Raw genomic sequence first — 14,303 nt, 5'->3', positions numbered from 1 at the left:
CTGAGATAGCCACAGCTACAGCACTGTCGTTACCAACATTAGTTACCCGTAATTGTATGATCAACAATTTCTACACATGTTCATTATCACAAAAGTGTTTGGGGTATTGTTCTACTTATGCGTAGTTCTAACACTTTATTATGAATTTGCCTTATTGTGATGTATTGTAAGAATGCTATCAGGCGTACATCTTGTCTTCTGAGGCAGCAGAGGGATTCATAGCTCTCTGTATCTGATTTTACTTACAGCTTTCTGCAGGAACACAGAAAAATAATTTTGTTTTTCCAATGGTACCATTGACTAGGCGACAAGAAAATCCAGAAGCTCATCATCCAGTGCCAGCAGCACCAGTGGAAGCTCCAAGAGTACAGCGATCAGCCCCTCCAGCAGTGACACTGACAACAGAGCATCACAGGGAGGCACCCAGATAAATCTGAAAACAAGACAGTCCAAAGCCAAAGGAAAGAAATTCTACCCCTTTGGGGACAGCGGCAGCAGCAGCAGCAGTAGCAGTAGCAGCAGCAGTAGCAGCAAAAGCAGTAGTAGTAGTAGTAGCAACAGAAGTACTAGTAACAGCAGCAGCAGCAAAAGCAACAGTAGCATAAGCAAAAGCAGTAGCAGTAGTAGCAGCAGCAGTAGCAGCAAAAGCAGTAGTAGTAGTAGTAGCAACAGAAGTACTAGTAACAGCAGCAGCAGCAAAAGCAACAGTAGCATAAGCAAAAGCAGTAGCAGTAGTAGCAGCAGCAGTAGCAGCAAAAGCAGTAGTAGTAGTAGTAGCAACAGAAGTACTAGTAACAGCAGCAGCAGCAAAAGCAACAGTAGCATAAGCAAAAGCAGTAGCAGTAGTAGCAGTAGCAGCAAAAGCAGGACTAGCAGCAGCAAAAGCAGGACTAGCAGCAGCAAGGGCAGCAGTAGTAGCAGCAAGGGCAGCCACAGCAGCAGCACAGGTAGCAGCAGCAGTATCAAAGCATCTGGTATAAAGCATAAGGCTAAGAAGCAGTCCAAGACCACACCATTTCCACATGCCAGTGCTGCTGAAGGAGAAAGAAGTGTCCGTGAGCAGAAGCATAAAACAGAGAGTAGCAGCAGTAGCAGCAGAAGCACGAGCAGTGGCACCAGCAGCAGCAGTGAAAGCACTGGTACTTCCCATCGCCACAGCAAATATGACAGACAAACTGAGACGAAACATGTCAAGTCCCAATTTAACAGTCATGGTAGTTATGACATTTCTACAGAATGGGTAAAATTTTCTAATTCTTTGTCTTCTGCTAGGAGATGATCCTTAGTGAGCTGTAGGTAATAACTTCTTTTGGAATTTTGCAGGAATATCGCCTTCCAAAAGTATACAGGCTCCGCTTCAGGTCTGCTCATGTCCATTGGGTAGGTCCCTAATTAGGTCTCTAATTCAAGTGCACATTCCCATGGTGGCTACAGTTGATATGGTCAAGCATATTACTGAAGGGCTTTGTTTGGTTCATTTAACACTTGAGCATTCCATACTGTCCAATAACAACATTGACAATGGTCAAAATAAGCAGATTTATTGCTAAAATAGTGACTATTACACCACATCCTTCTGTTGTTGCAGCACTTGCAATCCTCAAATTTGGGTCAGGACACCTTTGGGCTAGATGCTGTAGAATGCAGCCAAAGCTAAGTTAACAAAGACCATAGGGGAATTATAAACAGCAGGATCTTCCAATGAGAATAGCTGTGTCCACAGTTTTTAAGCATGCACGACAGAATGATCAGGTATGTGGATTTTATCAGAAACCAGGTTCAGTATGCATTATGGCACAGAGGTATTTCAAGTATATATTTAAAAGATTATAATGTACTGGCTATTGTAGGTGTTACCTGTAGAGTTATTATGTGTCCTGCTTGTGAAAGACCAAGATGATTTACAATGTTTTAAATTAAATTGTAATTGTTTTTATTTCTAAAAAAATATGGATATATTTGACCACTTATTAAGTGTCAGTTTTTATTTTCCCTGACATTAGGCCTGGACAAGGTAATGTTGCCATTTGCAATCACTGTCTACACAGCCTTCCTATCAGCAGAGGGGTCCAGATGTATCTGAGGCACATTCCTAATCAACATATTTCATGTCTGTATATGATAAGAAAAATAACACTCTAGATATGTCTAAGTCTGTTACCTATAGAGGGAGGCTGATAGCTCTGATTTTGATGTCTACACTGTAAAACTAGAGGCCATGTCATAACTTTTTAACTTCCTTTTTCTGTAGCATCCAGATCATCAGATATCAAGCAGCTCATCGTCATCTTCCTCTGAGTCGGTAAGCAGACGTAGCAACAGCAGCAGCAGTGGCAGCGGTAGCAGTAGCAGTCATCCGAGCGGCACCACCACCAGCAGCAGCAGCCACCGCCATGGAGAAAATGCTGGCCACAGCTCAAGGAGGAGCCATGTGAGCAGAGGAGTCAGCATCCACCACAGCCATGGTTCCAGGGTGATGCATGAGGTACTACTATCTGTGTGGTACTAGCGAGCAGTGGGGTTTGCTGGCTGTTGAGCAGCAACTGTGGAGCTGGTGGCATTCTAACCAACTGAGGGGGTTAGGCTCAGGAAGTACGCTGCAAGTCAAGTCTGTAAACTGAAAGTCAAAGTCCATTGAGATATTTTTCCCCCATGAAAATATTTCTCCAAATTCCCTTGGTTTCAGGGTTTTGTTTGCTGGCCTCTTGGGTATATTTTCCTTTCTTTCTAAAGGTGCTTGCAGTATGTGAAAGCTTGGATTTGGAAATTATAAAAATTGAAGGGAATGGGGTTGTAAGTTAAAGGGGAAAGAATTTTCTTTTTCCTATGAAATCCCACAATGCAAAATAGATTGTGTTAAGGTAAAATTGGGGAGGAAATAAATAGCTTTTATTTAAAGATTTTTTTTAACTTGTCTGCCTAATTATTTTTATATGTAGACCTGAGGTCATGAGTGCATGCAGAGTATAACTAAAATCAGACTCTCCATGGTCATTACTGATTGGTAAACGTAAAGTCACATTAAGCATAGATCATCTTTATCTTTATTACACACTTAGTATTCTATAATTGTACTAAAGTATCTACATAATAATAGAAAAACTAGCTCTGCAAATGCAAGCAATGTCTATGGGAACTCTGCTACTAAGAAGGATTTCAAAATAATCAATTGGCTTAAAGGAGCTGTAGTATAGTAAAATATGGTGTGAATGTGTATACTGCTATGAAGATATCTTGTATGTATTGTAGGCAGCTATTTGAAGTATTAAAATGATGAACAAAATCTTACTATGTACATAAAGATAGTTTGGAAGAGTCTTGGATCCCTCACCTAAACAATCATGTCTTTGAAAATTCCTGGTGGTCATGAAAGGATCAATATTCCACCCAAATTTACCCTTAAATATTGGGGATATAGAAATACATACTGCAAACTAAACTGATGAAGGACGAGGGATGCTTCCTGCTATCAGTATACATAAACTGGACTGTAGGCTCTCCAGTGAATACACAGAAATACTTAAGCACAGATGGTTGGGGGTTGTTTTTCAGCGCAACTTCCTGGGAGATGTAATTCCACCTGGCATTACGATTGTGGCACAGGCAGTAAGGAGTGACAACAGAAATCAAGGTTATCAAGCTACAGCATATGTTCGTTCTGATGCTGCCAAAGTTGATGTGCAACTAGTTGTGGTTCAGCTGGCTGAAACCAATTGGAAAGTGTGTGCTGATGCTGTAATACTGCCTCTGAAAGCACAGGTAAGCACACAGGCACTTCTCCCCAAGAGCCATCTAAAAAGCCCAGAGTTTTTTAAATAAGCACAGAACACCTGCTGATTAGGAGAACTACACTGCAAAAACATACATATTTTGAAATGTTTCACAAAGTTTGTGAAATTTCAGAATATATTCCTATCTTTCACCATTCTTTTGAATTAAAAATAAAAAAATTAAAAAATCAGCCACTTCAAAATCTGGCAAAAAAAAAAAATATTGACTTTCAAAATACATCAAAATATGACCGGTAGAAGTATAAAAAATATTTGAAAAATTGACTGCTTCATTACTACCTATTTATTATTTGGTCTACTATGAGTTTGGTTGTCTGGGAATCTGGCTGTTTTTCTCGATATAATTCATTTCAGATGACTCATAACTCAAATGATTTTGAAATGTTGTATTTCTTAGGATTTATATGAAAAGATGGAAAAAGTAAAGTCAGTTAATGGGTTGGTGCCTGGGAGAGCATCATAAATGAAGGAATAGGTCTTTCCTTTTCTTTTTTTGCATCTCACTGTGCTGTACTTCCCATGTGCCTTTAAGGCAAGAGATCTTTGCATAACAATTTAGAAACCTCTGCTTTTCGCAGCTGCAATAACAAATTCAGCATGATATTTCAGTATTGAAAAAAGTGGGATGGGGTTCAAATCAACAGGTATTGGAGGAGGCTAATAGAAATTATAGTGCAGTCATCTTCTACAAAAAAATACATACTAATTATGAAGTTACGAAGTCTAAGGAAATCCCAGCAAATTATGACAAACCTGATGTTTCAGGGGCTGCTTTGAGACAGGAACATGTATATGTTGCTCTGCACAGCCCAGCAAACTTTTTTCCTGCTATGCCTCAGATTTTTCCAGATGTAGTCAAAATTTCTCTGCAAACCTATTTAGAGCAAAAGAAAGACCTGGAAACATTAAGGATCAATGTAAAGTTTTGGGAAAGAAGAAAAAATTGCATTTTGAAATGGTCAAGGGTGGTTATGTGATTCTTTCCTGACATTTGGGTAACTGTTTCCCTATTTGTAAAGGCCAGACTGAGATGGGGCAAGGAGTGCCGGGACTACAGGATAGCAGCTGTGGCTACCACAGGCCAACTCGCAAGGAAGCCGGCCGTGCAGATGAAGGTGCAATGGGGAAATCTTCCATCCTGGATAAAAAAGACCAGCAGGGCGTATGTAATTCCTTCTTTCCTAAGTTATTTTGCCTTGTTTACACTAGTTGGCTTTATAAAAATACGGAAAGAATTGGATGAAGTTTTTCAACTTAAACATGTTTGAGGTTTTTTTTGGATGGGAAGGACAAGTTCAATGGCACAAAAGTATTTTGTGAATGTGTTCTACTTTCTCCACATGTTTCATATTAAAAGATATTCCCCTAATATTTAAAAACTTGACATGCTTAGTGTCACTTTCCATATCAAATGATTTGACATTTCAGTTCATAATGCCTTTTCATTTTGAAATGTTCTTCTATTCAGTCTCAAAAAATACCCAGTTAAAATGAGCAAAATAAAACCAATGTATTCCCTCTGGATAAAATCAACCATTTAATTTGACCCAAAGTAATATTTTTTTTACTTTTCAGTTCTTCCATTGTTTCCCTGAATTTTCAGAACTGCCAGTAGTCCTCATTCCTCCATGTCTGCTCTTGCTCATGTACCTGAGTTTGTCACATCTTGTTTATCTCTAGATTCATGCAATACGTTCCTGGTGCAGCACTCGTGTTGGGCTTCTCAGAAGTACCTCAGAGAAATCCATCTCATGAATTTATAGTGAGGGCAGCTGCAACATCTCCACGAACAATTGATACAGTAATTAAAGCTCCTGGGGTATGTGTCAATTTTTGTTTTCCTTTTCCTTACCTTGAATGGATTTTCAACTAATAACATTTTGATACTTAATGTAAAGAAAAAAAGGCAAAACATTCCCTTTTAGAGAAGCTGCTATATACCTGACTACGTTACATGGGTCTTGAAGTACAGACAAGAGTACTCTTGATTTTGTGCTGTTTTGGTGCAATGTAGCAGTAAGTTGAAAATCAAACCCTGTAGTCAAATACCTTGTTTCCATGCTGAGGGCAGAAGCTAGGCCCACATTGTCTCAAGTATGACTGCTCCACACGCACAGCTTTATTCATTTTACCCAGTGTGACTAGTTCTGTGGGATGTATAGGGGTCTCAGAGCAGATAATGGAGGCTTTGAGAACACCTTGCACTCCGTTGCAACCATGTATGGCATCTATCTGTGTTGACACTCAAGTCCCGCATCTGCAGTAACCATGCTTGATGAGACAGGTACGAGCAAGGTATTACAGCTACAAATACAGCTCTGCCTTAACCAAACTAGGGCAGTTAGTTACACTCTCAGAGCACCTTGCACAGGCTGGATCTGCAGAATACCACTGATTAATTGGTCCTTGTCCACCAAATCCCTACACACCGCTTTGAAAAATTTCCCCTATGGACCTCTGGCAAATTAATAACAGCTAGCTGTTCATACACAGAGAAATTAGTGTGTCTTTAACCTTCCGTGGTGCTTCAGTATTGTAGGATCTTTAATATATGATAATGAAGAAGTAGGCACACTAGGCGTTAATTTGATTCTCTTGGTGAATGTAATTTGTAGCTACAGTGAGGGATCTTAACTGGCATGATGAGCATTGGGGTTTCAGCCTGTAATGGATGCTGTTCACTTTTCCAGACACATCCATCAATTCACTGAGTTACTTAACTTGTTGCCTTATTTTTTTAGAAGTCAATTGTCACTTAAACTTCATCTATGTCAGTTACTTTCCAATGTCCTTAACAATTTCTTAAAAAGTCAAGAGGTGTGACTGGAAGAGAAGACAATGATTCCTCACAAAAGCTTAAGGTTTGGGTGCATCCTGGAGAGACTAACAGAACTGCAATTGTATAAATGCATCTTCAAGATTATTTTTTTTTAATATAAGAGTTTCTTTCTGTTTGCAGTCATATTTTGAGCAATATGGTTCAATTTATCTTAATGTATTTTCATTTCTGCTTTTTCAGGTAACATTTTATTGTCAGGCACTCCGAACGCCATTCACTCTGCCCTTAGGCCCATCTCCACCTTACAAGACTCGAGATATCACTGCCTGGAACTTATTTCCTGAAATAGCCTCACAAATAGCACAAGAAGATCAATGTAAATATTATTTATATGCTTGTCTCATGAATAAGCAATGTTTGTAGATCCGTCCTCTGCCATGACTGGGCCTTGCCTTCCTTGTAGTGGTCTCATAGCAAAGCATAGCATCTCTAATCCTGCTTTGTCAACAGCTCATTCCTTCACTTAGAAGCATGTTTGTTGGTAGGTGAATGAAGAGACTTCAAACTGACGTAAATATTCAGTGTTCAGGAATCACTCCTGTCTGCAAAGACTGGAGGTTGCCCCTTCTAAGAAGGTGCTGTCTCTGCATTGAGAGGCATCAGATGATGTGTACAAAGCAGATCGTGTATTTTCTGCCCTGTTTATTTTCTTCAAAAAGGAGTCATGTGAGTCTTAGCTGGTCGGTGTCTAGCACTTCTGTGGGAAATGTGAACTACTTTTTATCATGGTTAGTTACTATTTTTAGTTTCTCAAGAATTTGGTACATTTTGGTCCCTGTTAACTTGAGTTTTGTGTTTAGCATGTAATCGAAATCAATACTAGTATAGTCTATATCTGGTAGTTATTCTGTAGTGCTATCCTGTCCTTACAGACTCTGGCAGCATTGAAAGCTTCTGCCAAGGAGATGATGAAGTTTCTTTCATGTTTGCTGGGTAGTTCAGTCTCATAGAGGTGACTTCCAATACTTTGCAGCAACACATATGCCATTGTCACATCTGCCTTTTCTTTTCTGGTTTTGTTTTGCAGCCACATGTGAAGTCAGAGAGGGAGATTTCAAAACATTTGATCATGTGAGCCGTACATATTCTTTGAATAAAAGCTGTGACCTGATAGTGGTCCAAGACTGTACTGAACACCCAAAATTCATCATTACTACAAGAAAGGTTTATCCTCAGTCTTCTTCAAGAGAGGTTCACATAAATACAACCTCAGCGTAAGTGTGGTTTATCTTGAGGGTTCAGGAATTAGGTATAAAGTTTCAGGGAGTTAGTCTGGGGATGGGACATGTCTAGCTCCTAGGTGAAACTGGTTTGCAATCAGATATTTGGGGAAAGACAGGATTTCCAGAAAGAATCCTCATCTGAGACTCTTTGGTTTAGTTAATCTTATCTTCAGTTTCATAGCCACCGTTATCTGATAGCGTGCTTATTAAGTCCCCATGCTGTCTTTTCTGTACAGATGGAATCTCAAAACCCAAAGTCCCAATGGATTTTGCAGTTTGGAAAGAAAACAGCTCATTCATTCATTCAAAATTCAGATATTCAAATTGGTTCTCTGCTAGCTTTCATCACAAATATCTCTACTTTTCACATTTTAAATTAATGACTAGTTATTTGGGTTTTTTTTTCTTTTTCTGAAGGAATATCACAATCTGTCCTGCCGCAAATTCATCTCTCCTTGTGGCATGCAATGAAGAACCAATTGTATCACACAGTGGAGTTTCTAAGTATGAAAAAGGTAAGCTGTGATACCCACTTTTCCAGGACTAACCTGGAAACTAAATATCTTCAATATGTTTTTATAAATTCCACAGAAAAATCTCAATGTAAAGAAAATGCAAGTGGGATTAATCGAAGAAAAACTAGAGACTTTACTTTCTTAATATTTATATTGACTTATGTTCCTGTTTCCTATAGTATATACACTCTTACTTTCCTCCAGCATAACTGACAGGTAAATAAAGACCTTTCTTATATATATGGTATGTCCAGGTTGGTGATTGTTTAGGAAAATTTCTTGTTATAGTCACAGTTAGATGCTTTGGTTCAGATATTTAGCTGGAACACTACCAATGTCATTATCATTTCAAGACTTAGCAGGCTGGATACCAAAGTCAGTTCCAACTGTAGGGGACAGCAGTAAAATATTTCTACAAATAAAGAGATTTCTTCTATTTTTGCTTTCTCTCTCCACAAAAAAGGACCCAACATTTCCACCTGTAACAGCAAAATTTTCATTGTGAAGGAAAATACATTATGGTGTGTTTTGTGCTACTCAGTTTCTCTATTAATTTCAAATTAAGCAGATCACCTTATGATTCACTATCTTTTTACAGACAATGTTAAAATTTATAAAAATGGAACAAGAGTTATCGTGGAAGCTCCAACACACGGACTGAAGAATGTGATTTTTGATGGTGTGATCGTTAAGGTATTGGGCTTACTTTCAAGGTTACTACTTACTTTCTGTTTAGTACCGTGGCAATGTAACAGACCAACACTTCAGTATTCACTGTAAAGATGGGCTGTTTTATAGGTCACTGTTGCTTCATGGATGAGAGGAAAGACCTGTGGAGTTTGTGGAAATAATGACAGAGAAAAGCACAATGAACTCCTAATGCCAAATCATAAGCAGGCACACAGCTGTTCTGCTTTTGTTCATTCATGGGTATTGCTAGAAGAAACCTGCTCTGGTGGTGAGTAGTTCTGAAAACACTTTATGCTTGGAGAGAATATGATTTCACTTTTCCTGTGCCAATAGCTAGAAAGTTGTTTTTTTTAAAGCAGCACATATCTTTTACTTAGAAAAGACAATAGCAATGTATATCCATTTTAACTTCACTAACCACTGACTGTTTAAAACACTGCCTGTGAATATAGAGAATATATACTACAGCAAAAGTATTTTTCTCATGCGCAGTTCAATGTTGAAGACTTGATTCCACTGTAATTTCTTACATTGAGTAGCTTTTTTCTTGGAGAGGCAAAATCAGGCCTAATCTTGCTTGTACTGAAATAAGTGTGATTTTCACCACTGAATCAAAGTTGTTTCAGGTGTTATCTGCAGACTTAATTTAATCAAACAAGTTGCAGACTATGAACGCAGTGTCAGAGCTTAAGTTTATGTAAATTTTCAGAGTGCACAAAATTTCATTTTTGTTCTGCACCATCTGAGGGTGCAGTCTCAGGGAAATATTTAGAAATATTCCTACAGTAAAAGAGCTTCCTCTCACCTGTAGGTGGAAAAATAATGATGGTCTCCCATAACATCAATACAGTTTTGTTCTGGAGGTCTCCATTTACCTTGGACCTGAGATAACTTTATTGAAGTTAATGGTTGTTTTCTCCTTGACTTCAGTGGCAACAGAACTTACCTGTGTGTTCTGTACTTATCTGTGTGTCAGGAAATGGAGTCATAGCTGGGATCCTGTTAAGTTACATTATACCTTTCCAGTGAGATAATTGCAGCATTAGAAAAATCATCCAATACAAAAATTATCCTTGATGTTATTATATAAATGCTGCTTTTTTTTTTATCCATTCACTACAGTTGACATTTTTCCTAATGCAATGAAGTAGCCATTGTGTTTGCAGTATCTATTCTTAATAGCCTTCAGACATGAGAGGTTATTTTCTGTGTATTATGTAGTTCTAAAAAAACTGGGTATACATGATTCCGTTTGGGTTATATTGTGCAATTAGATTTTAAAAATAGCTCCTCTTTCAGACTCTTTCCTCTATCTCCCAACTTATTATCATCCTATCTTGATAACTTTGCTACTGTGAAAATGGTTTGTCAGGCACCTGTGTTTTAATAAAAGATGAAGAGAAAATATGGACCTTTATTATTGCAAGGATCGATTGGGATTTATTTCTACAATTTTAACTACCTTTCCTTTTACTCTTAGGGTGCAAGCTGCAGCGCAGTTATGTGAAGCTGAATCGAAATCCTACTATTGATGGAGAGGAATCTACGTGCTACTCTGTTGACCCAGTACTGAAATGTATGAAAGACTGTACTCCAATCGAAAAAACTTCAGTTAAGGTTGGCTTCCACTGTTTCCCAAAAGGTACGATATTTTTCTCTCTCTGTCACGTACTGTAGGAGCTCTGTTAGAGCACTCGAAAGAACAAAACAACACAGCCATGCACAGACCTGTATTGCTTTGGCTCCTCTCTGAGCTGCTGTTTTTAATCCCATTAGTATTTGCTATAACCACTGACAGTACTACCCAGCTAAAAGCTAGTTTAGATGATGGCAGGTAGCATCGTCTGAGAAAGACATTTGAGGTGGTAAAAGGGGTAGCAGTGATCAATAAATTTTTTTCCACATTTTCAGGATCTCCATGAAGTTGAGATAAGCAACACTGAGTCCTTTTATGCACATTACAGCCTGCAATTTTGTGTAGACCAGGGCAAGCAAGGCAATTGAAAGTCAGTCAAGTACTGTGACATGACTGCTGTGATTAGGCTGCCATGCTATGCCACTGTGCAATACATCAGCAAAAAACACATCGCTGAAATGTTCTCTAGATTGCTCCAAAAAATGGTTTGTTTTTGAAGGTATTTTATACACAGACACTCATGCCCCAGATTTTAAAAAATACTAGGCCTTTTTCTCCTTTCACTTTCACCAATTTGTCATGGATGTGATGCATTGTCTAACACAGATGCACACTGAAGTTATAGACGCATGAGAGGAGAATCCAGCCTGGAACTTACAGATCTTTCTGGCACATTCCTTCCTAAATTTTTTAATGAATTACACAGTACATATATACCTTAGAGGGAAACCTACCATTAGGGAGTATCTACTGAAGTGGTCTGTTCTCTGTGTTAACCATTGTTGGCCAAATCCATTGTTAGCTGGGATAATCTAGTGTAGTTTCACTGAAGCCAGTGAGCCCCTGTGTTGAGTAATACTGGAGAGGAACAGGTATTTTATGTCTGATTTTAAACATCTGTGTAGAACTTTGCACTTTGCTTGTGTTATTAATATCTGCAACGTGCTGAATCAGCCCATAAAATCAATGAGTATCTTTCTATAATAGTCAACCATCTACAACAGCCTATTCAACAAGTAGCACAGAAAGAGTGCTAATAGTTTTCTGACAGCTCCCTGAGATGTGAATAGATGCATCCTTTTATGAAAAGAAAAACCCACCCTCAACAAAAAAAAACTTCTAAAATCTTGTCATATCCATGTTTCACAGATTTCTTTTGTGTGTCCAAGTCTGTATCTCTGAAATGTCATCACCCCAGGCCACTCACTGCCTCAGAATATTAGGCTATAATAAAGCTGTCTCATTCTCTCACAAAAATGTGCGAGAAAAGAGAAGAATCAGAAAAAAAGATATGTTAGTTGTCGCAGCTAGTGCTGCTTTTACAGCAACTGCAGGCTTCTCTGGTTCATTACTGAACCAGAGACTGGGAAGTCTGCTAGCAGCACTCCTAATGAAGGGCTTTTTTTATTTATTTATCCTGAAGAGGAGGGGGAGAAGGAGGAGGAAGGAAAAAAAAATGCCATTTGTAGTTTTTTAGCAAGATGATTGCTTTTCCTCAGTCTAAGGATCAATAGGAATACAAGGCCAGCCCTTAAAAAGTATTCTTTTTCTTTCTTTGTTCAATTACTTGGAGAAGAAGTAGAAACAAAATCCTCATCTTTCTCAAGCTGAGAACATGTATTTGCATACACTGGACAAAGACCTTTTCTCAGCTCTTTATATGAGAACTCAGACCTGATAGCCTGCTGTTTCAAAAGAGAGGGACCCCATCACTGTCACCAGTGGAGCGAGGATAAAATGAAGTAAAAGGATGCAGAATTTCCCCTGCTCTCCTCAAATCAGTGAGACTGTAGTCTTAGAGTCTTGACTGAGGCAGATATCACTCCAAGTTTAACTCCACATATAGGTTTACATTTCAAATATACCACAAACCCTACCCATAGGGATTGTAGTTACTCAGCCATGACCCAGTTTGCAAAGGGAACTATTTCCTGCATGGATATGAATGTGAATTAGACCCACAGTGTGCCCAAGAGTAAGAGACATAACAAGAATTAATGTATATAAAAAACAGAAGTCAGACATTTTATAGCATTTCTCATTTCACAGTTTGAAAATATTATGTATTTTTACAAAGCATCTCCAGCACCTTTCTGGGAAATATTTATTACCCAGTTTATTATGCAAAACCTATGCTTCAGGTTGGACAGTAATTTAGCCAAGGAGGGTGTTAGCATTTCAGGAGATAAGTGACTGATACAACCTGAACCCATACAGCAGTCTCCAGATTTCCCTGTGATGAGAGATGGCACGTTATAAATGTATTGTCCAACTAAGGGATAAAACAAATGGAGGTAAAATTATGAAAGCTTTACCCATTCTCATTATACAAACTTAATCTGAATGGATGTCCTAATATTCTTCCAGATGCAATGATAAACCTCCAACTAGCTAAGAATATTTATTGGGAGGATGAATATCATTATTCCATTTAGATTATTTCAGCATTAAGGGATATGGCTTATTCAAGCTGCTGTTGATAAAGCAGTGTGGTAAGGTTAATACTGCAACTGACAATGCTCTGCCAGATTTCACAATATATGGGAAACTTTAATTAGAAGTTTATGAACCTCTGAAAATTCTCCAAAGGGCTTATCCTTCAGAATGAACTTCGACAAATAGTCGGCTGAAATACGCAGTGATATGCAGCACTAACATAAAAAGTGTTTGCTGATGTGTATTGGTACGTGGTAGTCTTACATTGACAGTGGCTACCTCCAGCACTTTTACAGCCTCCTGTCTGTTGTCTTTGTGCTTCATGAAATGTTACTCATTTTGGTTTTAGGGAAGTATTATAGTAATTACATCATGGATGAAAATCCTGCTCCAAGTCAATGAGTCAGTTAGATGTCAGTTGTGGGGGCAGGATTTCATTCTTTACTTGATGCGGGAGTTGGCAGCCATCAAAACAGTATTTCCTTGAAATGTGTTAATTTGCTTGATGTTAGTTAACAATGGCTTCACTCTTCTGACAGATACTGCTGTAAGCCTGCTGGAATGGCAGAGAAGCAGTGATAAGAAATCTGCATCTGAGGATGTTGTGGAGTCTGTGGATGCTGACATTGATTGTACCTGCACTGGTGACTGTAGTTAAGCTAAACACTTTAGTGTTGTGCTATAGACATACTATACAAATAATTGAATAGCTGGACAGATAAGAAGGGAATGTAATAGCTGTAGTAAAATATTAAGAAAGGTGCTTGAAGGAAATAAGCCTACTGCATTGCATCCAAAGTCAAATGCATTATGTACAGTCTGCACTGCTTAATAAATATGTTGTTCATTAAATAACTATTCATGTGGTCTCTCTTTATTTTTCCCTATCAACAAAACAATCAGACCAACTATAATATTATCCAGAAATTCTGCTTCCTTTTATCTGAAATATAATTACAGCAGTCCTCTCTTAAAATTATGTTCACTAGGTGATGAAAGGAAAACACAATTACGGCTACTGCTAACATTCCATTGTGCAAAGAATTTCATATTTAGCGTACTAAAGACACAGTAAGCATTTGTTTTCTTTTATGTTTTCTGGTAAAGAGCAAAGTCTGTTCTTGGAACCATTCTGCAAAAAAATACGTTTTACTCCCAGCAAGACCATTAGCC

At 38.3% G+C, this 14,303-nt stretch overlaps 1 protein-coding gene across 1 annotated transcript in view; it reads left to right on the top strand.

Annotated features, from left to right (window-relative positions):
* The window catches only part of LOC104159394 (vitellogenin-1-like), a 43,277-nt gene extending 29,289 nt beyond the window's left edge, over positions 1-13,988 (top strand). Inside the window, exons 23-36 of the mRNA XM_009697291.1 lie at positions 305-773; positions 948-1,240; positions 1,324-1,380; positions 2,252-2,485; positions 3,553-3,759; positions 4,811-4,953; positions 5,472-5,610; positions 6,811-6,946; positions 7,658-7,844; positions 8,271-8,368; positions 8,967-9,061; positions 9,167-9,326; positions 10,539-10,700; positions 13,670-13,988. Of these exons, the coding sequence (XP_009695593.1) occupies positions 305-773; positions 948-1,240; positions 1,324-1,380; positions 2,252-2,485; positions 3,553-3,759; positions 4,811-4,953; positions 5,472-5,610; positions 6,811-6,946; positions 7,658-7,844; positions 8,271-8,368; positions 8,967-9,061; positions 9,167-9,326; positions 10,539-10,700; positions 13,670-13,788 (2,499 nt within the window). The 3' untranslated portion in view covers positions 13,789-13,988. The remainder of the gene's footprint in view (positions 1-304; positions 774-947; positions 1,241-1,323; positions 1,381-2,251; positions 2,486-3,552; positions 3,760-4,810; positions 4,954-5,471; positions 5,611-6,810; positions 6,947-7,657; positions 7,845-8,270; positions 8,369-8,966; positions 9,062-9,166; positions 9,327-10,538; positions 10,701-13,669) is intronic.
* The last annotated feature ends 315 nt before the right edge of the window (positions 13,989-14,303 follow it).

The sequence above is a fragment of the Cariama cristata genome, unplaced genomic scaffold (assembly GCF_000690535.1).
Source record: "Cariama cristata isolate BGI_N322 unplaced genomic scaffold, ASM69053v1 scaffold4623, whole genome shotgun sequence".
Taxonomy (NCBI): Eukaryota; Metazoa; Chordata; class Aves; order Cariamiformes; family Cariamidae; genus Cariama; species Cariama cristata.
Note: the sequence above shows the minus strand (reverse complement) of the source record. Positions and strands in the feature narration are given on the sequence as shown.